A 27,266-nucleotide genomic window follows, 5' to 3' on the forward strand; every position below is an offset into this window, starting at 1 on the left:
GAATTTTGTTCATTCTCTCAGTAACTGCAGTTCCAGATCATGGCAGCAGAGGGCTCATGAACATCTAAAATGCTCTTACAAGCCAAGGCTCTGTGCATCATTTTCCTAAAGGCTTCAAGTCTGGTGTGGATGATTAGGGGGATTTCAGGAATAACCAAACAGAGAGCATTTCCATAATAAATAGCAATAAAGCCGAATTTTTTCTATTCCCTTCCCTGCTCGCCCTTACCTCCGTTTCCAGAACAAGTGGTATCAGCAGACTACAGTTCATATTGATGTGGAATGTCTCCTAGAAAAGACTGAATATGTCAGAAAAGTACGTAACTAAATCACCATATGAGCAAGGGGAAAGGCCAGGACAGCTCAAGAGGAGTCACACTCCTCTGGACCAAGAGGTGGGTGTCACTGCTTCCCATGGCACCACCTGAATCAGCACCCCCAGTATGTCCAAGTCTTCTCCTCTGGAGCCCACCAGCCTGTGCTCTGCTGCTGGCCTTCCTCCCTCCCCTCTGGTGCCTGGGACCCCTCTGTGTCCTGGTCACAACAGCCAAGGTGGACACTGATGTTCACATCCCTCACCAGCCTTTCCTTGTTTCCTAGTTCCAGATCCAGTTGAGCATCACTCTCATTGGCCCACAATGCAGACACGTTAAGCAGTTGGCCCAAGATCCTTTGGACTGATGGCACTTGCCACTTTGCCAGGCCAGTTAATGTCAGAGCAATTACAGTTCCCCATAGGAACCTGCTCATTGACTGGTGATTTCCTCCTTGAGTTGCTGACAGAAGATCTTGTCCATTTCTTCTACATGATCATGTAGTTTGTAACACCCTACACATTGTCACTCTCTATTGGGTTTACATGACAAACTCTTGGAACTGGGGGTAGGTGTGGGTGTGCTACAGCTGTCACCTCTCTGGGAAAACAACAGGAGTTTGACCAATGTCAGACAGAGCCGATTTCAGCTGCTCCAAGATGGACCCACTTCTTGCCAAATCTGAGCCACTCAGTGATGCTGGCAGCACCTCTGGGATATTGTATTTGAGAAAGGGTAAAAAACGCTGCACAACAGAAGGTGGGAGAGAGGAGGGAGGAGATGGGAGAGAAAAGCTCTGCAGACACCAAGGTCATATCCCATAGGACCCAAGCAGGTCCCTCAGCAGGCCAAAGCTTGCTCTCCTGAAATCCTGCTCTTGGCCTTGTTCTCATCTCCCAGGAGCCTCAGCTCCACTTTCCATCCCTGACTGTTCCATCCTGACCAACTCTTTCTGGTTTGTAAGTGTGAAGTCCCACAGGGCACCTCACCCCACTGACTCCTCAGTCACCCGTGTCAGGAAATGTTGTCAATGGGCTCCAAACCCTCCTGGATGGCCGGTACCTTGTAGATATTGGGATATCTCAGGTCTGCCATGAGGACACGGCCCTGGAAACATGAGGCTTCTTTCATGTGTCTGAAGGAGGCCTCATCTCATTCCTCTTCCTCATCAGTGAGTCCTGATGTCCAGTCACCACAACATTGCCCATGTTGTTCTGCCCTCTCATGCTGACTCCTCAACCTTCAGCTGACATTGTCTGTCCCCAGACAGAGCTCCACGCATTCCTGCTGCTCTCCCACATGAAAGGAATCAACCCCTGTGACTCCAGAGCTCTGACATTATGAGTATCAGACACCCAAGACCCCAAATTTCCTCCTGGAGGTGGTATTTGTAGTGTCCTGTAACTCCTCACGCTGTTCTCTTGGGAGACATACCCTTATCAGGATAAACCATCTGCATGCAAACATTAACAGCTGAGCAAATGGAGCTTCAGGCCAGGGAGAGTCCAGACCTTGTGAATATCTGGTATTCGCCCATCAGGAAGCTCTGAAGTTTGACAAGTTGAAGTCTCCAGTTCTGTATCAGGGCAGGACAATAACCTCATCCATCAGGACAGAGCAGGACCTGACATGCTGAGCAGTGGCCCTGAGGAGAAGGGCCTGGGCACTACAAGGGCTGCCACATGAGCCCCTGGAGAGGCAGATCCTCTGCCTCACTCATTGCTCGGGGCCCTTGCTGGTGCACGGTGATGTGGGGTGTGTGATGCTGCGTGAAGGACAATGGTGTGACAGTTCCCACCCTTACTGGGGGTGTGCAAGGAGGCCTTGAGCTGCCCCCGGTGTCTGAGGACAACATGTTTCTTCACAGGCCTTGTTGGCAGAGATGATCACCATAGCCAAGGAGACAAAGACTTGGGTTCTCTTGGCAACATCAAGGACCACCACACCAGCCCGTGGTGCACGCTCACCATGAACAAGGCAGCTGCACACGGGGCTGCATGAGGAGGAGCGTGGGGACCCACACACCTGCAGTTCTCATCCCATTCGGTTCAGCACTGGTGTGACCCACACACACGGGTGTGTGCCAGTGTGCGGCTTCCCAGTTTGGAGCAGCAGGGAGGAACTGGAGAGTGCAGGGCTGTGCCAAGGCAGGTCAGCACCTTGTGCACATGGTGTGGGGTGCTGAGGGACCTGGGCTGCTTTGGCCCAGCAGCGCTGGAGAGGCTGCAGCAGTGCAGGAGTAGCCTGAGAGTGCTTGAAGGGCGGTTTCAGAGGTGGTGGAGGTTTCTTCATAGAGGGAAAGAGCATAAGAAAGAAATAATGGCCCAAAGTGCAGCTGGGGAGGTCCAGGCTGGACATGAGCAGAAAGGAATGTGATGGAAGGGCAGTGCTGTGGGGGAGCAGGTCAGCAGAGGGAGTCTGCATCAGCCCAAGGCTTTGTGCTTCAAGGACCAGCTGGGGAGGATGGAGAGATCTCAGCAAAGAAGGAAGATGCTCAGACAGGAGCAAGGTGGGGCAGCAGGGGGGATGTCTCCAGCCTGCAGGGACAGAGGTGCAGGGGATGCCACAGCACAGGACAGGCTGTCGTGGAGATGACCAAGGGATGGAAAGAGGCTGAAAGCCCCACCAGACATGAGCTCCTTCTCCCCTTGGCTATGGCTGTTGTCTGCACCTCTGATGCCTGTGAGGAGACACCTTGTCCTTCCAGCACAGGGGCCTCATGGCCTCCTTGTCCCCAGCCAGGAATCTGGGAGGGGTGGGACCATAGTCCTGCCCTTGGCCTTGCACAGCCCCACATCACACTGTCCCAGGAAGGGCCTGGGCAACGTGGGAGGGACAGGATCTGCCTTCCCATGGTACAAGGTCAGGGCTTTGCTTTTGGTTAAAGAAACACAACCAGGTTTCCTCAGCATCAGAGATATCTTTACTTTGCTTTTCCTGACCTCCAGTTTTATTCTCTAACCAAACCTGGATATTGTTTCTCAGTAGGTTCCCTCAGTGGGATCCATTAATATTACAGGGAACTTTGGAGTTTGAATCTGAATCTGACTTCTTGAGAAGTTTCTTCAACTTCCTCCAGGGCCTGAGGTCCATGGACTCAGCACCAAACCCACCAGAGGGGTCATTAAAGTGCCTTGGGCTGCTCCTGTGCTGCTGGGCTGGGCTGGGCTCCTGGGACACAGGGAGCTCATGGCAGCGGCAGCGCTGCAGAGAGACAGCTCTGCCCAGGAGCAGCTCCTCTGCACACGCAGCAGGGCTGAGGGCTCTGCCTGGGGATCTCAGGAGACGAGCAAGGCAGAGAGAGATTAAAGGTGGTCAGGACTGGGAGGATGACTGAGAGCTCACTGGAGGAGAAATGTTTTCAGCCCTCGCCATGGTAAGTCTCTGGGTGCGGGGCAGTGCAGCTGTAGCTCCTGGAGGCATCTCCTGAAACTGGCACAGGCACAGCTTGTGGGGTCTGTAAGGACGGGGCTCTTGTCAGGCCATGTTGAACAGCCGTGAAGCCGGGTGAGCACCCAGGGGTGCCCAGGGCTGTCCTGCAGAGCAGGGTCCCTGCACCCCAGGGCTGTGCCGGGCAGGGACTCTGCCGCCTGCCAGGGTCAGCGCTCAGCCTGCCCGGGAGATCCCATGGCAGCAGCTGTGGGTGGAAGGAGCGAACCCCGGCAGGGCAGGCAGGGAGCTTGTGGGGTTGAAGGGGGCTGTGTGGGTCAGGGCTGCTCAGAGCTCCAGATCCCCCCACAGACATGGCAGAGGGTCCTTCTGAACAAGGACATCGAGACAGGAACAGCCACAAGGGAAAGAATCTGTGCTTTTAGTATTCCACTCTTGGTTGTCTGGGTGTGCAGTGGGAGATGGGGATTTATTTCTCTCTTTGGAGCAGACACTGAGACCCCAGTTCTCGTTAGGACTTGTCTGAGCTGCTCCTGAGCCCCTGCACACACAGAGCTGCCCCTGGACAGTGCCAGGAGGTGTGAGCAGGACAGAGCTGAGCACACAGCGGGTGGGACGGGGTCTGTGACACTGACAGGGAGCAGATCAGGGACAGAGACACAGCTGCAGGCAGCACAGACATGGGCAGGAAGACCTAACTGCTATCAGAAATGCTGGGGATGGGATTTAGGAACGTCTCTCACATCCTTTCCAGTGCAGACACATTTCCCAGAGCAATCCCTGGTCTTCTCTCCTCCCCAGCAGACTCTCTGCCCCAAAGCCATGGGGTCCAGGTCACGAGTCTCCACCTCAGCAGCTGGACCTCCAGGTGAAGGGTTCCTGGAACGTGGTACACAAATAAGGTGCTAAAAGTACTTGCTCTCCAGTGTCATTATGTGAGTGGCGGCAGCACAGCCGGGTCAGGAGAAGGTTCCACAGCATGCCCGTCTGCCTTTCTGTCCTTGCTTTATTTTCTGGTAGCACTGCAGTGTCCTTCCCTGTTTCTCCACCTGTCCCTGGTGCTCTTGCTCTCTGGGGTTGGGGTGCGAGTGTCGGTCATTTCTTGTTCTGATACCAACTCAGGGGGTCTTGCCCCAGATGTGCGTTCATGAAAACCAGATGCCCAAGCTGCATTTTAAACTGTGATGAACTGTTTTTCTCAGCTGGTAGAAAGAGAGAATGAGCTGAAACATCCTTCTATCAGGGAAGAGGTTTTCATTGCGAAACAGCATGTTTACTTTCCTCAGAGAAGTCCCTCTAACTTGTCACTGCCTTTTCCTCCTATGACAGGTCCTCATGCCCACAGGCAGCTAATGTCCAACAGCAGCTTCATCACCCAGTTCCTCCTCCTGCCGTTCACAGACACACGGGAGCTGCAGCTCTTGCACTTCTGGCTCTTCCTGGGCATCTACCTGGCTGCCCTCCTGGGCAACGGCCTCATCATCACCACCATAGCCTGGGACCAGCACCTCCACACCCCCATGTACTTCTTCCTGCTCAACCTCGCCCTCCTCAACCTGGGCTACATCTCAACCACTGTCCCCAAATCTATGGCCAACTCTCTGTGGTATTCCATGGTCCTTTCCTATGCAGGATGTGCTTCCCAGGTCTTCTTTGTATTTTTTTTGTTTGGTGCAGAGTTTTACCTTCTCACCATCATGTCGTACGACCGCTACGTTGCCATCTGCAAACCCCTGCACTACGGGACCCTCCTGGGCAGCAGAGCTTGTGTCCACATGGCAGCAGCTGCCTGGGCCACTGGGTTTCTCAATGCTCTGCTGCACACGGCCAATACATTTTCACTGCCCCTGTGCAAGGGCAATGCCCTGGGCCAGTTCTTCTGTGAAATCCCCCAGATCCTCAAGCTCTCCTGCTCACACTCCTACCTCAGGGAACTTGGGCTTATCGTGTTTAGTCTGTTAATCAGTTTTGGCTGTTTTGTGTTCATTGTGGTGTCCTATGTGCAGATCTTGAGGGCCGTGCTGAGGATCCCCTCTGAGCAGGGACGGCACAAAGCCTTTTCCATGTGCCTCCCTCACCTGGCCGTGGTCTCCCTGTTTGTCAGCACTGGTTCATTTGCCTACCTGAAGCCCCCCTCCATTTCTTCCCCATCCCTGGACCTGGTGGTGTCTGTTCTGTACTCGGTGGTGCCTCCAGCAGTGAACCCCCTCATCTACAGCATGAGGAACAGGGAGCTCAAGGAGTCCATTAGGAAAGGGATTTCATGGGTGTTTGTTGATGCTGATAAACTTTCAATGACTCTACAGAAATGACTTCTACTGTATCCCAGTGTAGACCTGTACTCTATTTATTGTTTTATCCTCTTTATTTCCTTTCATTGCCTCTCTGTAATAAAATGATCTCTCTCCCTTGCATTTCCTCTAGATTTGGCTGTTGTTTTAAAGCTGATATCAACAACAAGCCCAGGAGTTTCACCTCAAAAACAGCCAGAGAAAAATCCTCTTTGTCACACTAAACCAGGTATCTGCAGGGAAACAAAGATGGACACAGACAATCTGACACAGACCAGCTCCAACAGCAACAGCACCTTCACAGCCACCACACCAACAGCAGCACTTACACAACCGCGAGCAACAGTACTGAGCATGTCCAGTTCTCCCTGATCTGGTTTGAAGGTTGCACGAGTGGTCTTTACATCCCATGTAGAACTTACCCACAGTCTCACACACGCTCCTGTGGTCCCTCCAGTGTGGACCTGGGGTTTGGGTCAGCCCAGATTATTACCCATTTAGCCATCCTAACCCTGGGTTTCTCCAGATCCTGGGGCCCTCCTCCTTCTTGCTAGCCTCTTAGAATTGACCAAGAAGATGTGTGCATACCATCACCCCCAAACACACACACTCTAGTGAGCCCACTCACACAGCAAAGAGCCAGAAGCAGCTTAATTAGTTCTGTAGTTTAACCCTGACAGGCAGCTCAGCACCACACGGTCAGTCACTTACTGCCCCACAGCAGGATGGTGCAGAGGATCGGAAACACAAAAGAAAACTCATGGGTTGAGATAAAGACAGTTTAATAGGTAAAGCAAAATCTATGCATGTAGTCAGCGAAAACTAAGGAATTCATTCACTGCATCATTGCCAGGAGGGTGTTCAACTGTCTTCAGAAAAGACGGGCTCCATCATACGTGACTGTTACTTGGGAAGACAAATGCCATCTCTCTGAATGTCCTCCCCTCCCTTCCTCTCCCAGATTTTATTGTTGACCATGGTATCATATGTTGTGAAACATTCCTTTGGTCAGTTTGGTTCAGCTGTTCCAGCCATGTCCCCTCCCGAGTTCTTGTGCATCCCCAGCCCCCATGCTGGTGGGTTTGGTGTGAGAAGCAGAAAAACCCTTGATACTGTGCAAGCACTGCTCAGCAATGACTGAAACATGGGGTGGGATCAACACTGTTTCCATCACAAATGTGAAATGGACTCATACAAGTTGCTGTGAAGATAAGTAACTCTATCCCAGCTGAAACCAGTCTAGTAAGCAGTACAGACCATGGTGATCAGGCAGGGGGCTCGGCCAGAGCAGTGCTGAGCAGCCACCTCCCCATGGGCAGCTGGTCCCTTGAATCCTTCTCCCCCTTCCACAGGCTGCTTCTTCCACGATTCAGCTTTCTCTGCCCCAGTCTCCTCCCCAGTTCATAACCATCATCAGTTAGTTTTTCCCCAGTGGGCTCAGGTTATTTCCACTTCTACTCAAATTTGATAGTTTGGATGCCATTGCCTTGTTCCTCTGGGACTTCAGCGGCATCACTGGTGGCTCCTCCAGGCACTGATGGCCTTGCAAGACTTGACTGCCCAGACTGTGGGAAGTGCTCCCGTCTGTGCCGTTTGGCCAACCTGGTCACATCCACAGCCACCTGTGAGGCCCAGCTGGGACACACGGAGCTGCCCACACTGCTGGTCCCTCCTCACATCCCTCAGCTTCTCACGCAGGTCCCACAGTTTCCCATGGCATGTACAGGTGGTTTCACCCAGGGCAGGGCCTCACCAGGGGCACGGTCATTTGTCTGCAGCCTTCCCATCTGGTGTCCTTGATGACCTCATCATACCTGCCTAACTCTGGCCAATCACATTGCTGTCATGAGGTAACCTCACAAGTGATAATCCGGCCATGTTGGCTTTGCCTACATGTACCCCCAGGTAACCGCAATAGAAGTGGCATCACAACCCACCTCCAGCCGTGTCATCTTCCCCTTCTCCTGCATCTCACATCTCCCAGGCTCTCAGCACTGCTGGGTGTGTTTTCCAGCATCCAGGTGACATCACTAGGCCAGACTCACCACATGCCCAGTTGGATTGTTTCCAAAGATGTGACTTCAAAATCTACCTCCCTCACATGACCCCTCACCTTGCATCATCCTCTTCTGGCACCAGGGGTCACCTCACAGCCAACCTCCAGACACTTCCCCTGCACCTGCCTCTCCTTTTTCCCACCCAGCACTGTCGTTTCTGCTGGACAGGCAGCACCGTGCTCCCCATGGGGACTGCAGAGCCCTGGTGGGACAGCTCAGTGGTGGGAGGGCAGCCAGGGGTGGTCAGGGCTCCTCGGGAAGGCAGGCAGGTGGATGAGGAGCTGGAGATGAGCTCTGTGCAGAGGGGAGCCTGGTGTGCACAGAGCCTTGGTTTGGAGGAAGCTTCATGGTCACAGGTCCTCAATTACATGGCAATTTGGACCATGGTTTGGTCTGCTGGGAGGGCAGCAGCGCTGGGCACAAGCAACCCAGGAGGCTCCTGCAGGCGTGGAATACAGCATTTTGAGACAAACATGGACGAGCTGACTAGGGCTGGTCTCCTACAAACAGACAAGGTGGATCAGGCCAGAGATCTGAAGGATGAGAGCAGCCATGGCTGCAGTGACCATGAGATGGTGGAGAAGCAGGACAGCTGCAGAACAAGAGTGCAGTCCTGCAGGAGAGCTGATTTCATTACTGGAGGATCTGCTATGGCTGTCCTGGAGAACAAACAGGCTGTGAGTCCTTGTTCAGGGGCGATGTCCTCAGAGCCCAGGAAGAAACCAACCTGATGGCCAGGGAGTCCAGCAGGGCCTGGCAAGAGGTCAGCATGGATGAACAGGGACCCCCTGACTTAGGAGATCAAACAGCAGAAGGACGTGCAGGGAGGCTGGAGGGGAACAGGCTGCCCAGGAGACAGACAGACAGACACCTGGCCTGGGGGTGCAGGGATGGAGCCGGCAAAGCCAACACTGAGCAGTGGCTGAAATGGCCGTGCAAGGGGAGGGCACCCAGGAGGGCTTCTCCAAAGATATTGTCAGCACAAGGAAGGCGGCTGAGGGCACCCTGGTCCCAGTGGCCAGTGGGGCAGGGGACGGGTGACAAAGACAGTATCAAAATAGCAATTTCTCTGAAGAAAGTTTCTTCCTTGGAGAGTGCTGGTAGGAAATGTAACTGGACACACTTATACATTTTACTATGTATTTACTAACACATAAATATAATGTTTTTCTTATGATCACATAGAAAGACAAACAACACAGGTCTGTTGAGATCACTGTCAACATGGCCATCTAAAAAGAGAACAGCTCAATTAACCTTTTTATCCCTCTTTCCTCCATCAGTCAAGAGTGGCCAACAGCTTCCAGCATGACTCACTGTGTGCCAAGGGTAAAAAGTGGCACTGACAGCCCACAGCTGTGCATTCTTTGGTGCCTTCGACTCTGTACAAGACACAAGGATTATCTTTCTTAATGCTGGAGGCTTTGGTAGGAGAGAAATCTGGAGAACCTTTTTTAAAAATGGAGGGAAAAAGAAACCAATTGAAAGATGTAGAGTGAAGGAAATGTGTTCTTGCAACTTTAAACATCAAACACTGTTGGTGTTGTAATTCTCCTTTCTTTCTTTTGAACACTTTAAATATCAGTGTTTTCCCATTAGATCAAAATGAGACTTTTCAGGATGTGCATTAAGAACGAGAGGAGAACTTCTGATCCTCCACTACATTTGCCTTCTCAGCACTCTCTCTGTTATCTGTGCATCTCATCTCCCTCATCCTCCAGGTAATTCCTCCTGCCCTGACTAAACTGACCATGTCTGAAGTCCCATTTCCAGCAGCTGATCTGCACACAACACTTGCGATTGCTCTCTGGGTTTCCCTTCCTCTTACTGTTTGATCACTCAGACACTTGTCAACAACCCAGTTGCTGCTTTCAGCTTCAAGGAGTTAAAAGCTTCCTTGTCTTTCAGTAGTCTGTCTAATTCTGTCTTTAGCCAACTCTTTTATTGTGTTTATTTTATAATTACCTTTCTGTCTAAAACATTTCTTGCATGGTTCTGCCTTGGAGAAGGTGAACCTCAGTGGTGGCAGCTTGTCCTCGGTGTACAGTTGAGGAGTGTGTTTTCTTTTAATCATGACTCTCATCAGTTGTGTTTTGTTTGTTCAAGGGTAAAGCAAAGTCCCTGTTTTCTGTGTGCACTTGGGTCTGCAAGGAGAGCAGGTGGGAGCTGGTGCAAAGGAGCTGGCACATCCAGCTGCAGACTGCAGTGAAGTCTGGTGTGAGGAAAAGGGATGCAAGGCCCAGGGGCCAATGAGAGAAACGACGGGGTTGGGGAGGTGAGGAGCAAGGTTGTCCACACGGTGTGAGACCTCAAGGGACATCTCCAGCCAGTCCAGACCTCCTTAGGAGAGACCCTGGATCAACATCAGACAATGCTGCAATCGCATCCTCTCCAAACTGAAAAGGATTAAAATACAGCCTTTACAATAGAAAGACTTTTTTATCAGAAGCTTTTTGAAATCTTTCTCCATAATTACACAAAGAAAACTCTCTAATTAACTATACAAGATTGGAAGGACATAACAAGAAGAGACATGGTTTGTTAGAGCTTTCTTGAGTGTAATGAGCCCCATGATGCATTTGGTGCTGAGTCCTTGAACATCACTCAGGTGCTGAGAGGAGACTGCACAAACCTTTCCAGAAGTCAAAGCCAGAAGCAAAAAGTACTAAGTTCCTTGAAGTATTAATGAGTTCCACTGAGGGCAAGTACCAGCAAAGCCTCCCCAGGGACTCGTTAGAGCAGAGAATTGGAGGCCATGATGGCAGATAAACAAAGGGAAACGTGCAGGCAGCTGAGGTGCTGAGAAAACCCTGGTTTAGTTGGATGAAGCAGAGAGGCCAAGGCCTGACTCCCAGCCCCTGGGAAGGCAGATCCTGCCCCTCACACATTGCTCAGGGCTCTTCCTGGGGCAGGGGATGTGGGCTGTGTGGTGCTGAGTGAAGGACAACGGTGTGACCGTTCCCAGCCTTACTGGGGGTGTGCAAGGAGGCCATGAGGTGCCCCAGTGCCTGAGGACAACACGTCTCCTCACAGGCCTTGGTGGCAGAGGCCATTGCCATAGCCAAGGGGACAAAGACTTGGGTTCTCTTGGTGACATCCAGCCTTGCCAGTGCCCTTTGCCATCTACACCACAGGTTGTCCTACACTGTCCCTCAGCTGCTTCTGTTTCCCTGCAGGCTGTAGACACCCATCTCGCTTCCTCCCCTTGCTCTCACCCTGGTATTTCCATACATTGACTGATGTGTCTCCACTCTCATGCTCTGTTCCTGGAAACACACGTACATGGACTGATCTCCTGCTCCTTCTGGATGATTTCTCGTACCACAGCACTGCCCTTTGAGTGACATTTCTTCCTCCTCATGTCCAGTCTCCACGTTTTAACCTGCGATGTGTGGCAGTGTTTCTCTGCTGTAGAAAGAAGGACCCTGAAAACTACTGACCTGTCAGCCTCTTACCTGTGCCTGGGAAGATGATGGCTCAGATCCTCCTAGAAGCTGTGCTAAGGAACAGAGAATGGTGACTCAACCACTTCCCTGGGCAGCCTGTTCCACTGCTTCACAACCCTTTCCATGACGAAATGTTTCCTAATATCAATTCTGAACTTTCTCTGGTACAAGCTGAGTCCATTTCCTCTCATCCTCTCACTTGCTACTCAGGAGAAGACCAACACCCTCCATGCTACAACCTCTTTTCAGATAGTTGTACAGAGCAAAAAGGTCTCCTCTCAGCCTCCTTTTCTGCAGGATAAACAGCCTCAGAACCCCCAAACGCTCCTCAGCAGACTTGTGCTCCAGACCCTCAACAGCCTTGTCCCTGTCCTCTGCACTCACTCCAACACCCCAAGGTCTTTGCTATAGTGATGGGCCCAAAACTGAACCAAGGATTTGAGTTGTGGCCTCACCAGTGCCGAGTACAAGGGGATGATCGCTGCTCCGGTTCTGCCCACTACACTATTCTTGATGCACATCAAGCCATTGGCCTTTTTGGCAACCTGGGCACACACTGGCTCATGTTCAGCTGCTGTCAATCAACAACCCCAGGTCCTTTTCCACCAGGCAGCTTTCCAGCTACTCTTCCCCAAGCCTGTAGTGTTGCAGAGGATTGTTATGACCAAAGTGCAGGACCTGACACTTGGCCTTGTTAAACCTCACACAAATGGCCTCAGCCTAATGAAGCAGCAGCTCCAGATCCCTCTGTAGAGCCTTCGTATACTCCAGCAGATCAACACTCCCACACAATTTGGTGTCATCTGAAAACATAGTCAGGGTGCGCCTGATCCCCTCATCCAGATCACTGATAAAGAGATGAGAGAGAACTGGCCCCAATACTGAGTCCTGGGGACACCACTCATGACCAGCCACCAACTGGATTTGGCTCCGTTCACCACAACTCTTTGGGCCCGTCCCTCCAGCCAGTTCTTGATCCATCACAGATACACCATCCAGGCCATGAGCTGCAGCTTCTCCAGGAGATGCTGTGGGACACGGTGTCAAAGGCTTTACTGCAGTCTAAGGACACAACACCCACAGCCCGTGTGGCGGATTCACTCCCCACGACAGACTTTCCCTCATCTGCTCAGCCTGTCACCTTGTCACAGAAGGAGATCAGGCTGGTCAAGCAGGACCTGCCTTTCATCCAGCCATGCTGATTGGGCCCGATTGCTCGTCTCGTGTGTGTGACCTCACAGTCCTTTCCCAGCCCTGTTCCTGCTGTTGGCCAATCCCCTGCAGAGGCAGAAGTGACCTCACAGTCCCCTCCACAGCCATTGGTTCCTACTGGACTATGAGTTCCTGAGACACAAGTGACCACATGGCATCGTACCCACCATCACCCTCCTTGTGGTCCAGTGTGTGAGCAGATCAAACTAAGCTGCTTTCATCAAATGTATCCAATAGATTTCCTGTCAAGGGTTTGAGTGGAGAAACATTCCTCAGAGGAGCTGCTGTATTTACTCTGGGGCATTTTACATCTCTGCTTCTGCCTTTTTTCTTCTTCCTCTGTCTATTCTGACATGAAAGAGCTTTCCAAGGCAAAGATTCATGGAATCCTGCAATAACACAGGTTGGAAGAGACCCCTGAACACCATCTCTGTCCCACTGACCTTTATGGCACCCCAAGGAACAGCTGATGGCATTTGTGCTCGCTTGGGTTCATCTCACCACATGCACACACTGGACATGCACATGATGTGTATGTTTACAACTCCTCTGCACAATGAAAACAGGGACTTTTAACCTAGTGTTTCATAGAATCATAAAATAATATAATGTCCTGAATTGGAAAGGACCAACAAGGATTATGGAGTCCAGCTCCTGTCTCTGCACAGGACACCCCACAGGTCACCCCATGTGTCTGGGGACGTTGTCCAGTCTCTTCTTGAACACTGTCAGGTTGGGGCCGTGACACCTCCCTGGGGAGCCTGTTCAGTGTCCAGCACCTCTGGGGGAAGAACCTTTTCCTCATGTCCAACCTGAACCTTCCCTGGCACACCCTTCTTCCATTCCTTTGGGTTCTGTCATTGGTCACCACAGAGAACAGATCAGTACCTTCCCCTCCTTCTCCCCTTGTGAGGAAGCTGTAGCCACCATGAGGTCTCCTTTGAGTCTCTTCTTCAGCTCTGATGCTCAGAAACCCCTTGGTTTGCTTTCTGAAGCAGAAAGGAGAAGCCATGACCTCCAGGCAATGGGAAGGGGGATCCTGTCCCTCACACACGGCTCAGGGCTCTTCCTGGGACCGTGGGATGTGGGTGTGCAAGGCCCAGGGAAGGACAACACTGGGACAACAACTTCCAGCTTCCCCATGGGGCTGCAAGGAGGCACCGAGGCCCCAGTGCCATGGGGACAACATGTCTTCTCCTGGGCCTCAGTGGCAGAGACAACTGCCATGGCCAAGGGGACAGAGACCTGGGTTCTGTGGGTCCCTTCCAGCCTTACAGCGCCCTTTGCCATCTCCACCACAGGCTGTTCTACATGGTGCTACCCCTGCCCCTCTTTCCCTGCAGGCTGCAGACACCCATCTCGCTTCCCCACCTGCTCTCACCCCAGCATTTCTGCACCCTCACTGCTGTGTCTGCACCCTCACTGGCTGCTCTTTGGCACACAAACCATGGGCTGATCCAGCTCCCTCTGGGTCACCTCTTGCAACACAGCACTGCCCTTCCAGCGACATTTCTTCCTCCTCATATCCAGTCCTTACCTTCCAAACTGTACTTTCTGATATTTTTTTTTCTGTTTCCTTCTTATTCCCGGTATCAAGGAAAGCTCAGCCACCTCAGAAACTGCCCTTCATGCAGGGAACCCAACCTGTTAGGCTTCTTGTGGTCTTTTACCTGACCAGAGAGAAGTCACCTCCCCATGATCTTCTAAATCCCACAACTGCTGCTGTTCTTTCAGCATCTCTGACAGACACAAACATGTTCCTGCTGCTGTCCCGTCATGTTCTCAGGTGGGATGGACATGACAACCCATCTCTCTTCCTGGGTAAGACCTGTGGGCACTCTGGCAGAGGTTCTTTCCCAGCCATGTCCCTGTTGCTGGGCTGTCACCTCCAGACACAGAACTGACCTCACTGTCCCCTTCGCAGCCACAGGATTCTGACTGGATTATGAGTGTCTGAGACACAACTGACCTCATAATAGGACACCCATTCATCCCCCTGCCCGTAGCCCAGGGCCTGACCAGATAATAGTATGCTTGTTGTATCAAATTAAAGAAATGTATTTCCCTCTAAAGTTTTGAGTGGAGAAACTTTCTTTACGGCATCTGTTGTTTTTATGTTGACATCATTTCTATCTCCTCTTCTGCCTCATCATTTTGAAAACACAATCCAGAATCACAGGTCAACTGAGTCGAATCTCACTGGGTCAGTGGGGTTTGTTCCCAGAGTCACACACAGAAATGTCAGGGTTGTGCCCGGCATCCATAACAGAGTTGGCTTTGTGGACTCTCATCTGAGGCAGAATCATAGAATACTCTGATAGGAAGAGAGCCTTGGGATCATTGAGTCCAAACATAGCCCAGCTCTCGCACTAAACCATGTCCCTAAGAACCTTGTCTAAATGCCTTTTAAACCCCTCCAGGGGTGGTGACTCCCCCACTGCCCTGGGCAGCCTGTACCAATACCTGACAACCCTTTCCGGGAAATACTTTTTTGCTAATATCCGATCTAAACCTCCCCTGCTGCAAATTGCGGCCATTTCCTTTTGTCCTATCACTTGCTACTCAGGAGAAGAGACCAAGACCTTCCATATTCATTCAGTGTCCTTGTGTTGAGGGATGAACAACCTCTCTCAGTTGGGGTGAAGGGCCTTTGCAGGGAAAAGTGGTTATGAGGGGCTGGTCTGTGGTGACTGTCCTGGGCCAGTTTCCCCAGGTTGTCCCATGAACATGGGCACACACCAGCCCCTGCTCTGCTGGTGCTTCAGGGCTCTCCCAGGAGGCCTGGCTGGGAGAGGACACTGCTGTGTGCCAGCCCTGCACACTCACACACTTCAGCCGTTCACTGGTATTTTCTTCTCTGGGGCATTTGCCAGTTCAGCCCTCCCACCCCCTCCTGAATTGTGCCACCCCCCTGCCCTCTCCCCAGCCGAGCCAACAGAGCAGCCACACTGGAACTGGAACTGGTCCCACAGCAGTGGGGACCAATGAGAGTGAAGGACAGCGAGAATGTTCATCCAGCCAGCAAGCTGAGTGGGTCTCCAGCACAGGCAGCTTGCAGACCCAGCTCCAGACTGGCTTCCCAGGACAGCATGAGACATTTGGCCTAGGGGATCCTCAGGAAGGTCCTGCAGCCACAGTGCCAGGGCCACCTGCCCCAAGCTGCTGCCTGCAGCAAAGGGCTTCTTTTTCCATGTCTTTCCTGCACACACACAGTGCCCCACTCTTCTCCTGGAACATCCCGTCTTCCCACAGAGCCCTTTCCCAAGAGACCTGAGCTATGCTGACCTGGCCAGATGTTCCTGCCCCCCCTTCCATGCTCCATACAGCTCCGACCTGGCGGTGCTGCTCTGCAGAGCAAGTGGGCTGTGGTGCCCAGGGCCATGGGGTGAGTCCGCAGATTCACGTTGGTCAGGGTGGGAGGAAGACCCAGCTCAAGGTGGCTCCTGCTCACTCCCCCTCAGCACACAGACATGGCTCCTGCAGCCCCAGAGATCCCAGAGAGAGGATTCTGGGCAAACAAGACAGTGCAGGGTCCTTTATTTCACTTTATAAACACGGAGAGTATGGGTCCTTATTTACACAAAGACTATGGCACACAAAAGACAGGTAAATATGGACACAGCCATAAGAAGACAAATAATTTTGCCTATGGATAGCATTAATACAACCAAGAAAAACAAACACCAAAGAGAAAAAAAAAAAAAAAAGAAAAAAAAAGAAAAAAAAAAGAAAAAAAAAGAAAAAACAAACCAAAACACAAAAGTTACAGAACTCAGGTTGAACTAGCAATGTAGCAATGCGTTATATTACAACTGACATGCAGAAGCAGGACGTCACTTCATTACAGCTTTTGAAAATCGAACACTCATCACTTTCCTTATTGACTCCTTGAGTTCCCTGTTCCTCATGCTGTAGATGAGGGGGTTCACTGCTGGAGGCATCACTGAGTACAGAACAGACACCACCAGATCCAGGGATGGGGAGGAAATGGATGAGGGTTTCAGGTAGGCAAACAAGCCAGTGCTGATGAACAGGGAGACCACGGCCAGGTGAGGGAGGCAGGTGGAAAAGGCTTTGTGCCGTCCCTGCTCAGAGGGGATCCTCGGCACGGCCCTGAAGATCTGCACATAGGACACCACGATGAACACAAAACATCCCTAAAAAAAAAAAGCACTAAACATGAGAAGCCCAAGTTCCCTGAGGTAGGAGTGTGAGCAGGAGAGCTTGAGGATCTGGGGGATTTCACAGAAGAACTGGCCCAGGGCATTGCCCTTGCACAGGGGCAGTGAAAATGTATTGGCCGTGTGCAGCAGAGCATTGAGAAACCCAGTGGCCCAGGCAGCAGCTGCCATGTGGACACAAGCTCTGCTGCCCAGGAGGGTCCCGTAGTGCAGGGGTTTGCAGATGGCAACGTAGCGGTCGTAGGACATGACGGTGAGGAGATAAAACTCTGCTGAAGCTAAAAAGACAAACAGAAAGAGTTGTGTAGCACACCCTCCATAGGAAATGACCTTGGTGTCCCACAGAGAGTTGGCCATGGACTTGGGGACAATGGTGGAGATGGAGCCCAGGTCGAGGAGGGTGAGGTTGAGCAGGAAGAAGTACATGGGGGTGTGGAGGTGCTGGTCCAAGGCTATGGTGGTGATGATGAGGCCGTTGCCCAGGAGGGCAGCCAGGTAGATGCCCAGGAAGAGCCAGAAGTGCAAGAGCTGCAGCTCCCGTGTGTCTGCGAATGGCAGGAGGAGGAACTGGGTGATGGAGCTGCTGTTGGACATTGGCTGCCTGTGGGCATGAGGACCTGTGCAAGGAGGAAAAGACAGTGACAGGTTAGGGGAGACTTCTCTGAGGAAAATAAACATGCTGTTTCTCATGGAAAACCTCCTCCCTGATGGAAGGACGTTTCAGCCAATTCTGTTTCTACCAACTGAAAAAAACAATTCATCACAGCTTAAAATGCAGCTTAGGCATCTAGATACTATGAATACACCTCTGGGTCAAGACCCCCTGTGTTGGTGTCAGAACAAAAACTGACCCACACTCCCACCCCAACCCCAGAGAGCAAGAGCACCAGGGACAGGTGGAGAAACAGGGAAGAACACTGCAGTGCTACCAGAAAATAAAGCAAGGACAGAAAGGCAGACGGGCATGCTGTGGAACCTTCTCCTGACCCGGCTGTGCTGCTGCCACTCACATTATCACACTGTAGACCAAGTACTTTTAGCACCTTTTTGTGTACCCCGTTCCAGGAACCCTTCACCTGGAGGTCCAGCTGCTGAGGTGGAGACTCGTGACCTGGACCCCATGGCTTTGGGGCAGAGGGTCTGCTGGGGAGGAGAGGAGACCAGGGGTTGCACTGGGAAATGTGTCTGCACTGCAGGGGATGGCAGGGGGGCCTGAATACCCTCCCCAGCATTTCAGGTTGTAGCTCCCACTCCCTGCCCATGTCTGTGCTGCCTGCAGCTGTGTGTCTGTCCCTGGTCTGCTCCCTGTCAGTGTCACAGACCCCGTCCCACCCGCTGTGTGCTCAGCTCTGTCCTGCTCACACCTCCTGGCACTGCCCAGGGGCAGCTCTGTGTGTGCAGGGGCTCAGGAGCAGCTCAGACACATCCTAACGAGAACTGGGGTCTCAGTGTCTGCTCCAAAGAGAGAAATAAATCCCCATCTCCCACTGCACACCCAGACGAGCAAGAGTGGAAAACTGAAAGCACAGACTCCTTCCCTTGCAGTTGTTCCTGTATTGATGTTTTTCAGAAGGATCCTCTGCCATGTCTGTGGGGGGATCTGGAGCTCTGAGCAGCCCTGACCCACACAGCCCCCTTCAACCCCACAAGCTCCCTGCCTGCCCTGCCGGGGGTCTCTCCTTCCACCCACAGCTGCTGCCATGGGATCTCCCGGGCAGGCTGAGCGCTGACCCTGGCAGGCGGCAGAGTCCCTGCCCGGCACAGCCCTGGGGTGCAGGGACCCTGCTCTGCAGGACAGCCCTGGGCACCCCTGGGTGCTCCCCCTGCAATCACCCTCAGCAGAAGCTGCCATCATGCCCTGTCCCTCTGACAGTGCAGCAGGGAAGTGCTGGTCGGGACCATGTTCTCCTCCTCCACATGAGAAATACTGTGAGAGAGACCTGACAGATCCTGTAAATTGTGGGATGTATCACCTTTAGGAGATCCCTCCAGGAAATGCAGCTGCATTGTCCTACAGCCAGAGACTTACCGTGTTAGAACTGTGATTTGTCTCGTTGAATACTCAGCAAGCAACCACCCCACATTGCCTTTCCCCTCTCTGTGCCTGTCTCCTGTGTCCTCGGTGCTGCAGGCAGAGCCCTCAGCCCTGCTGCGTGTGCAGAGGAGCTGCTCCTGGGCAGAGCTGTCTCTCTGCAGCGCTGCCGCTGCCATGAGCTCCCTGTGTCCCAGGAGCCAAGCCCAGCTCAGCAGCACAGGTGCAGCCCAAGGCGCTTTAATGACCCCTCTGGTGGGTTTGGTGCTGAGTCCATGGACCTCAGACCCTGAGGGGAAGCTGAAGAAACTTCTCAAGAAGTCAAACTCAGATGTAAACTCCAAAGTTTCTTGTAGCGTTAACGGGTCACACTGAGAGACACAACTGAGAAACTGTTCCTAGGATCTGGTTAGAGCAGAAAACTGCAGGCAGAATGACAGGTCAGGAAAAGCAAGGTGAAGGTCTCTCTGATAACCAGTAAACCTGGATGTGTTTCATTAACCAAAGGGCCAAGCTCTGACCCCCAGCCCTGGGGAGTCAGATCCTGTCCCTCCCACGTTGCCCAGGGCCCTTCCTGGGACAGTGTGATGTGGGGCTGTGCATGGCCAAGGACAGGACTATGGTCCCACACCTCCCAGGTTCCTGGCTGGGGACAAGGAGGCCATGAGGCCCCTGTGCTGCAAGGACAAGGTGTCTCCTCACAGGCATCAGAGGTGCAGACAACAGCCACAGCCAAGGGGAGAAGGAGCTCATGTCTGGTGGGGCTTTCAGCCTCTTTCCATCCCGTGATCATCTCCACGACAGCCTGTCCTGTGCTGTGGCATCCCCTGCACCTCTGTCCCTGCAGGCTGGAGACATCCCCCCTGCTGCCCCACCTTGCTCCTGTCTGAGCATCTTCCTTCCTTTGCTGAGATCTCTCCATCCTCCCCAGCTGGTCCTTGAAGCACAAAGCCTTGGGCTGATGCAGACTCCCTCTGCTGACCTGCTCCCCCACAGCACTGCCCTTCCATCACATTCCTTTCTGCTCATGTCCAGCCTGGACCTCCCCAGCTGCACTCTGGGCCATTATTTCTTTCTCAAGCTCTTTCCCACTATGAAGAAACCTCCACCACCTCTGAAACCGCCCTTCAAGCACTCTCAGGCTACTCCTGCACTGCTGCAGCCTCCCCAGCGCTGCGGCGCCAAAGCAGCCCAGGTTCCTCAGCACCCCACACCATGTGCACAAGGTGCTGAACCTGCCTTGGCACAGCCCTGCACTCTGCAGTTCCTCCCTGCTTCTCCAAACTGGGAAGCCACACACTGGCACACACCCGTGTGTGTGGGTCACACCAGTGCTGAACCGAATGGGATGAGAACTGCAGGTGTGTGGGTCCCCACGCTCCTCCTCATGCAGCCCCGTGTGCAGCTGCCTTGTTCATGGTGAGCGTGCACCACGGGCTGATGTGGTGGTCCTTGATGTTGCCAAGAGAACCCAAGTCTTTGTCTCCTTGGCTATGGTGATCACCTCTGCCAACAAGGCCTGTGAAGAAACATGTTGTCCTCAGACACCGGGGGCAGCTCAAGGCCTCCTTACACACCCCCAGTAAGGATGGGAACTGTCACACCATTGTCCTTCACGCAGCATCACACACCCCACATCACCGTGCACCAGCAAGGGCCCCGAGCAATGAGTGAGGCAGAGGATCTGCCTCTCCAGGGGCTCATGTGGCAGCCCTTGTAGTGCCCAGGCCCTTCTCCTCAGGGCCACTGCTCAGCATGTCAGGTCCTGCTCTGTCCTGATGGATGAGGTTATTGTCCTGCCCTGATACAGAACTGGAGACTTCATCTTGTCAAACTTCAGAGCTTCCTGATGGGCGAATACAAGATATTCACAAGGTCTGGACTCTCCCTGGCCTGAAGCTCCATTTGCTCAGCTGTTAATGTTTGCATGCAGATGGTTTATCCTGATAAGGGTATGTCTCCCAAGAGAACAGCGTGAGGAGTTACAGGACACTACAAATACCACCTCCAGGAGGAAATTTGGGGTCTTGGGTGTCTGATACTCATAATGTCAGAGCTCTGGAGTCACAGGGGTTGATTCCTTTCATGTGGGAGAGCAGCAGGAATGCGTGGAGCTCTGTCTGGGGACAGACAATGTCAGCTGAAGGTTGAGGAGTCAGCATGAGAGGGCAGAACAACATGGGCAACGTTGTGGTGACTGGACATCAGCTACTGACTCACTGATGAGGAAGAAGAATGAGATGAGGACTCCTTTAGACACATGAAAGAAGCCTCATGTTTCCAGGGCCGTGTCCTCATGGCAGACCTGAGATATCCCAATATCTGCAAGGTACCGGCCATCCAGGAGGGTTTGGAGCCCATTGACAACATTTCCTGACATGGGTGACTGAGGAGTCAGTGGGGTGAGGTGCCCTGTGGGACTTCACACTTACAAACCAGAAAGAGTTGGTCAGGATGGAACAGTCATGGATGGAAAGTGGAGCTGAGGCTCCTGGGAGATGAGAACAAGGCCAAGAGCAGGATTTCAGGAGAGCAAGCTTTGGCCTGCTGAGGGACCTGCTTGGGTCCTATGGGATATGACCTTGGTGTCTGCAGAGCTTTTCTCTCCCATTTCCTCCCTCCTCTCTCCCACCTGCTGTTGTGCAGCGTTTTTTACCCTTTCTCAAATACAATATCCCAGAGGTGCTGCCAGCATCACTGAGTGGCTCAGATTGGGCAAGAAGTGGGTCCATCTTGGAGCAGCTGAAATCGGCTCTGTCTGACATTGGTCAAACTCCTGTTGTTTTCCCAGAGAGGTGACAGCTGTAGCACACCCACACCTACCCCCAGTTCCAAGAGTTTGTCATGTAAACCCAATAGAGAGTGACAATGTGTAGGGTGTTACAAACTACATGATCATGTAGAAGAAATGGACAAGATCTTCTGTCAGCAACTCAAGGAGGAAATCACCAGTCAATGAGCAGGTTCCTATGGGGAACTGTAATTGCTCTGACATTAACTGGCCTGGCAAAGTGGCAAGTGCCATCAGTCCAAAGGATCTTGGGCCAACTGCTTAACGTGTCTGCATTGTGGGCCAATGAGAGTGATGCTCAACTGGATCTGGAACTGGGAAACAAGGAATAGCTGGTGAGGGATGTGAACATCAGTGTCCACCTTGGCTGTTGTGACCAGGACACAGAGGGGTCCCAGGCACCAGAGGGGAGGGAGGAAGGCCAGCAGCAGAGCACAGGCTGGTGGGCTCCAGAGGAGAAGACTTGGACATACTGGGCGTGCTGATTCAGGTGGTGCCATGGGAAGCAGCTCAGAAGGGTGAAGGAGCTCAGGAAATCTGATCAGTCTTTCAGGACAGGCTGCTCCAAGCACAAGAATGATCTATCTGAGAACCAGCAAAATGAAGCATTTATCTCGTGAGGGTGTTTGTCTGAACTGATGGAGCTCCAGGGCACAAAGGCAGCACACAGGAGGTGGGAGCAGGGGAAGCTGCAAAGGAGGAATTTAGAAACCTTGTCCATGGATGTGGGGATGATTCCAAAGCTGCCCTGGACTTGACACCTGCAGGGGAGGCTGAGGGCGGCAAGATGAGCTGACACAGCTTCCTTACAGAAAAAGGCCAGGATAACATAGACCTGCTGCTGAACTTCATAGAGGAGAATCAGACGGGACTGAGGTTCTTCATGGCTTCTTTGCCTCCATCTTCATCAGCAAGGTCCCCAGGGACTTTGTTCCTGAAGGCAGGAGTCTGGAGAACACCCAGCAGTGGATGGGGCTCAAGTCAGGGGTGACCTGAGCAAACTCAGACACCGTTACAGAACAGGAGATGGGTCATTTGACCAGCTCCTGAACACAAGTATCGCTGTGCTGTGGCACCTGAGATTGCCAGGAACACCCACCTCTTGGTCCAGAGGACTGTGACTCCTCTTGAGCTGTCCTGGCCTTTCCCCTTGCTCATATGGTGATTTAGTTACGTACTTTTCTGACATATTCAGTCTTTTCTAGGAGACATTCCACATCAATATGAACTGTAGTCTGCTGATACCACTTGTTCTGGAAACGGAGGTAAGGGAAGGGAATAGAAAAAATTCGGCTTTATTGCTATTTATTATGGAAATGCTCTCTGTTTGGTTATTCCTGAAATCCCCCTAATCATCCACACCAGACTTGAAGCCTTTAGGAAAATGATGCACAGAGCCTTGGCTTGTAAGAGCATTTTAGATGTTAATGAGCCCTCTGCTGCCATGATCCTGAACTGCAGCTACTGAGAGAATGAACAAAATTCTAATAAAGTGAAAGACAGAAGCAAACCCCAAGTTTCTGAGGGTGTTTGGGATCCCATGAAGGGCCATCACTGACACAGCTGTGAAGGAAACAACCAGTGCAGGTCCCTGTCCCTGGAGGCTGCTGAAGGAAAGACTTGGAGACACTGGTTCCAGGTGGTGAGGGCCATGTGGAGGTGGCTCTGGTGCCATGTCAGCCCTTGATGCTTGTTCATCACCAGAATGGCTGAGCACTGACCCCTGGGACCTGGTAGATTTTTCTCCAATGTTTTTCAAGGCTTTTCCTGTGGTCAGTGTGAGTGTTTTGTGTTTGGGGGTGGGTTTTGTATCGAGTGCTGTTGCTTTAACTGGTTGTGTTTTTATGATAATTTGTGCAGAAAGGGCAGTCACAGGACAGCACCCAATATGTCAAAACTGATGCCGAGTGAAACGCCGTAAAGCCCTGATGAGTTCCCCCTGTGTCTGTGTCTCTCCTGGAAGGAGTCTGTCCCGAGAAGGGGATCCAGCTCCTGCCACTCTCTGCAGAGGCACATGAGCAGTGTCCATCACCTGGGGACACAAAGGGTGACGTTTGCCAGACCACCCTTCATCTCACCACCAAGAGCAGGGACAGAGCCCTGGGCCTCCTGGGCACAAGGACAGCCTCGGGGCCAGCAGCACCCCGAAGACCTTCCTCCAAGGAGTGCTGGGTGCATGGGCAGTGGGTGGGGTGGGACACTGGGGGCCCATGTCACCTCCATGTCACAATGCGACCACCGGCAATGCTGACGTCACAATGCCCGGGGGCAGTATAAAAGGGAGCAGCGTCCTGTGTCTGCTGCCAGAGCTGGCCTGGAGGCAGCCTCGGGGCCAGCAACACCCCGAAGTCCTTCCTCCAAGGAGTGCTGGGTGCATGTGCAGCAGACGGGGTGGGACACTGGGGGCCCATGTCACCTCCGTGTCACAGTGTGACCAGCCAGCAATGCTGATGTCACAATGCCCCGGGGCAGTATAAAAGGGAGCAGCGTCCCGTGTCTGCTGCCAGAGCTGGCCTGGAGGCAGCCTGAAGACATCGGAGAGGAAGTCCTTGAGGAGCCGGTGGAATCCCTTGACAGGGGCTGAAGGAGGAAGAGCTGGACGAGGCAGCTGGAGTTTCTCCGCTGCAAGGCCATCTCCCAGCAGGGCAACCTTCCAGGGTCATCTGATGGATGATCATCCTTTTCAGCTGGATAGCAGTAGCAAAATGAAGGGAATGCCTTCTTGAGGAGCACTGCAGAGCTCACCGTCCTGATGGAGTGGGGAGCTAGGGTCAGCAGCTGTAGGAAGTGGAATGCAGAGTGGTTTGAAGGGGGCGCGGTGCTCTCCCGGCCACCAGAAGGTAGATGCATCGTTGGCACAAGGTGATGGAGCGAATGGGTAAGCTGGGCAAGGTTCCAAGTGTTTGTCAGGGATTTCCCCAGCATGCACTGGTAGTGAAAGGAGGGGGAAGGAAAAGAAGGAGAGGGAAGCGGAGAGGAGAGGAGAGGAGAGGAGAGGAGAGGAGAGGAGAGGAGAGGAGAGGAGAGGAGAGGAGAGGAGAGGAGAGGAGAGGAGAGGAGAGGAGAGGAGAGGAGAGGAGAGGAGAGGAGAGGAGAGGAGAGGAGAGGAGAGGAGAGGGAAGAGGAGGGAAGGGAAAGGGAGGGAAGGGAAGGGAAGGGAAGGGAAGGGAAGGGAAGGGAAGGGAAGGGAAGGGAAGGGAAGGGAAGGGAAGGGAAGGGAAGGGAAGGGAAGGGAAGGGAAGGGAAGGGAAGGGAAGGGAAGGGAAGGGAAGGGAAGGGAAGGGAAGGGAAGGGAAGGGAAGGGAAGGGGAGGGGGAAGGGGAAGGGGAAGGGGAAGGGGAAGGAGAAGGGGAAGGGGAAGGGGAAGGAGAAGGGGAAGGAGAAGGGGAAGGGGGAGGGAAGGGTTGGGAAGGGGAGGGAAGGGAAAGGAAGGGAAGGGAAGGGAAGGGAAGGGAAGGGAAGGGAAGGGAAGGGAAGGGAAGGGAAGGGAAGGGAAGGGAAGGGAAGGGAAGGGAAGGGAAGGGAAGGGAAGGGAAGGGAAGGGAAGGGAAGGGAAGGGAAGGGAAGGGAAGGGAAGGGAAGGGAAGGGAAGGGAAGGGAAGGGAAGGGAAGGGAAGGGAAGGGAAGGGAAGGGAAGGGAAGGGAAGGGAAGGGAAGGGAAGGGAAGGGAAGGGAAGGGGAAGGAAGGGAAGGGGAAGGGAAGGGGAAGGGAAGGGGAAGGGAGGAGAAGGGGAAGGGAGGGAAGGGGAAGGGAAGGGGAAGGGAAGGGGAAGGGGAAAGGGGAAGGGAGGAAGGGAAGGTAAGGGAAGGGAAGGGAAGGGAAGGGAAGGGAAGGGAAGGGCAGGGACGGGCCGGGTCGGCCGTGAATGCGGGCAAGCGGGCCAGGGCCGGGCACGGGCCGGGACCGGTGACAGGTCAGGGCCAGGGACCGGTAAGGCAGGAAGGGAAGGGCCTGGGCGAGGGTTGCCAGGTTCTCTTGTCCGTCTGGCCGAGACCGGGTGTCCGGGCCCGGACTGTAGTCGTGCTGGTCCTGGGAAGAAATCATCATCCTATCCTTCTATTATTCTGTGGTCTTCTGGGAGGCATGACCAGCCTGTGGGCTGAGGAGCCAGGTCTCGCTCAAATGCTCAGGGAACAGCCGATCGCCAGTGTTGGGGTCAGGAAGGAATTTTCCCCCGGGGCAGACTGGCCCTGGTCCCCGGGGTTTTTTTGCCTTCCTCTGCAGCATTGAGCATGACCACCTGTCAGAGCTCCTCTGGGCCCTTTTGGCTCGGTTCATGCCCACTGCTCTTGCCCTCCAAGGCACCACTCGTGCCCTGGCTTTCTCGGGTTCTTTCTCCCAGGGCAAGTTTGCAGCAGGAGCCAGCTCTCCTCCTTCTCCTTCTCCTATTAAAATTTGTAATTTTAATAAAATAAATATAAAAAAAAAAATCTGTTTCCAGTTGTATCCTTTGTGTATGTGTCCCTGAAACTGTTTTTGGATCTAAAACCTCTCAGCATTTCAGTCGAACAGTCACATCTTTATTGGACTCATTGTGAGCGTACAGAATAGAGCAGCACAGCACAGCACAGCACAGCATGGTTGTGCTCAGTAGTTGTGCCTGGAGCACGATGAGCTCTGAGCCAGGCCTGAGGACTCCATCCAGGAGAGCCGCTCTCTGCAGGGCAGGGCCCAGGCCCGTCCAGGAGATGGGGCAGAGACAGGCACACACACCTACAACATGGCTCAGGCAGGCACCAGAGGTCCCAGGCTGAGCTGAGACACGGCCCCTGGGCCCCTGCAGGAGATGGTCCCCAGGGAGGCCGGTCCCAGCCACTGAGGCCTTTGAGCACCCCAAGACCCTGTAGACACGGATGGCTGGCAGCTTTGGAGACTGAGTCTTGGCCCAGATGGACCTTCTCTCTGATCAGGACTTTTGTTCTCAGATTCTTTGCTTTAGGTATGTTTTTTCCAAAGCAAAGATCTCAGGCATTACTAAAAAGGAGAACAAGGAGAAAAAGAAATCCATGTCACACACCACACACTATCCCATGTGTGTATGAGTTTTGGTGCAAATGTCCAAAATGGCAGTAGCTTCCTTACTCTTTCAATACTCCAAAGAGTATCTCTTAAAGGCTTTCCATAAGTTCTGAACCTCTTCCCACCAATCAAGGTAGGCAAATAACTCCGAGAAAGGTGCAAGTCACACAGGAGGTGTGGAAGGTTTACCCTGCAGCTGAAGTGCATTTTGCATCCCCTGTACAGATGGCCAACTGTGGATCTTGGTTTGGGTAGAAAAGGAAACATGACTGCAATAGCAGCAATGGACTCTTTTTGCTCATTTGGGAAGAGTCATCATTTGCCTGGCTGTGCTCTGGGAATGGATTCAAAGCGAGTCTTATTTCCATGGCGGTCTGTTGGCACTGTCCAGCGCAGCCAATGGCTCTGGTCACACTTGGGATTTTCTCCACGCTGCAGTGGTTGAAACCATCCTGTTATCCCCTCAGAAAAGGCTTTGTGACCCTGGTCCTCCTCGCTGTGGGGCCTCATGGACATCAGCTCTGGTGCAGAG

General features: G+C 53.0%; 1 protein-coding gene and 1 pseudogene across 1 annotated transcript; one reads left to right on the top strand and one right to left on the bottom strand.

The window, feature by feature from the left end:
- Positions 1 to 5,056: 5,056 nt before the first annotated feature.
- Positions 5,057 to 6,016, top strand: LOC135578054 (olfactory receptor 14A16-like). The gene has a single exon (XM_065048242.1). It carries the CDS (start codon positions 5,057 to 5,059, stop codon positions 6,014 to 6,016), a length of 960 nt encoding a protein of 319 aa, XP_064904314.1.
- Positions 6,017 to 16,351: 10,335 nt separating this feature from the next.
- Positions 16,352 to 17,467, bottom strand: LOC135578052 (olfactory receptor 14A16-like; annotated as a pseudogene).
- Positions 17,468 to 27,266: the final 9,799 nt, after the last annotated feature.

This window comes from Columba livia, unplaced genomic scaffold, assembly GCF_036013475.1.
Source record: "Columba livia isolate bColLiv1 breed racing homer unplaced genomic scaffold, bColLiv1.pat.W.v2 Scaffold_288, whole genome shotgun sequence".
Taxonomy (NCBI): Eukaryota; Metazoa; Chordata; class Aves; order Columbiformes; family Columbidae; genus Columba; species Columba livia.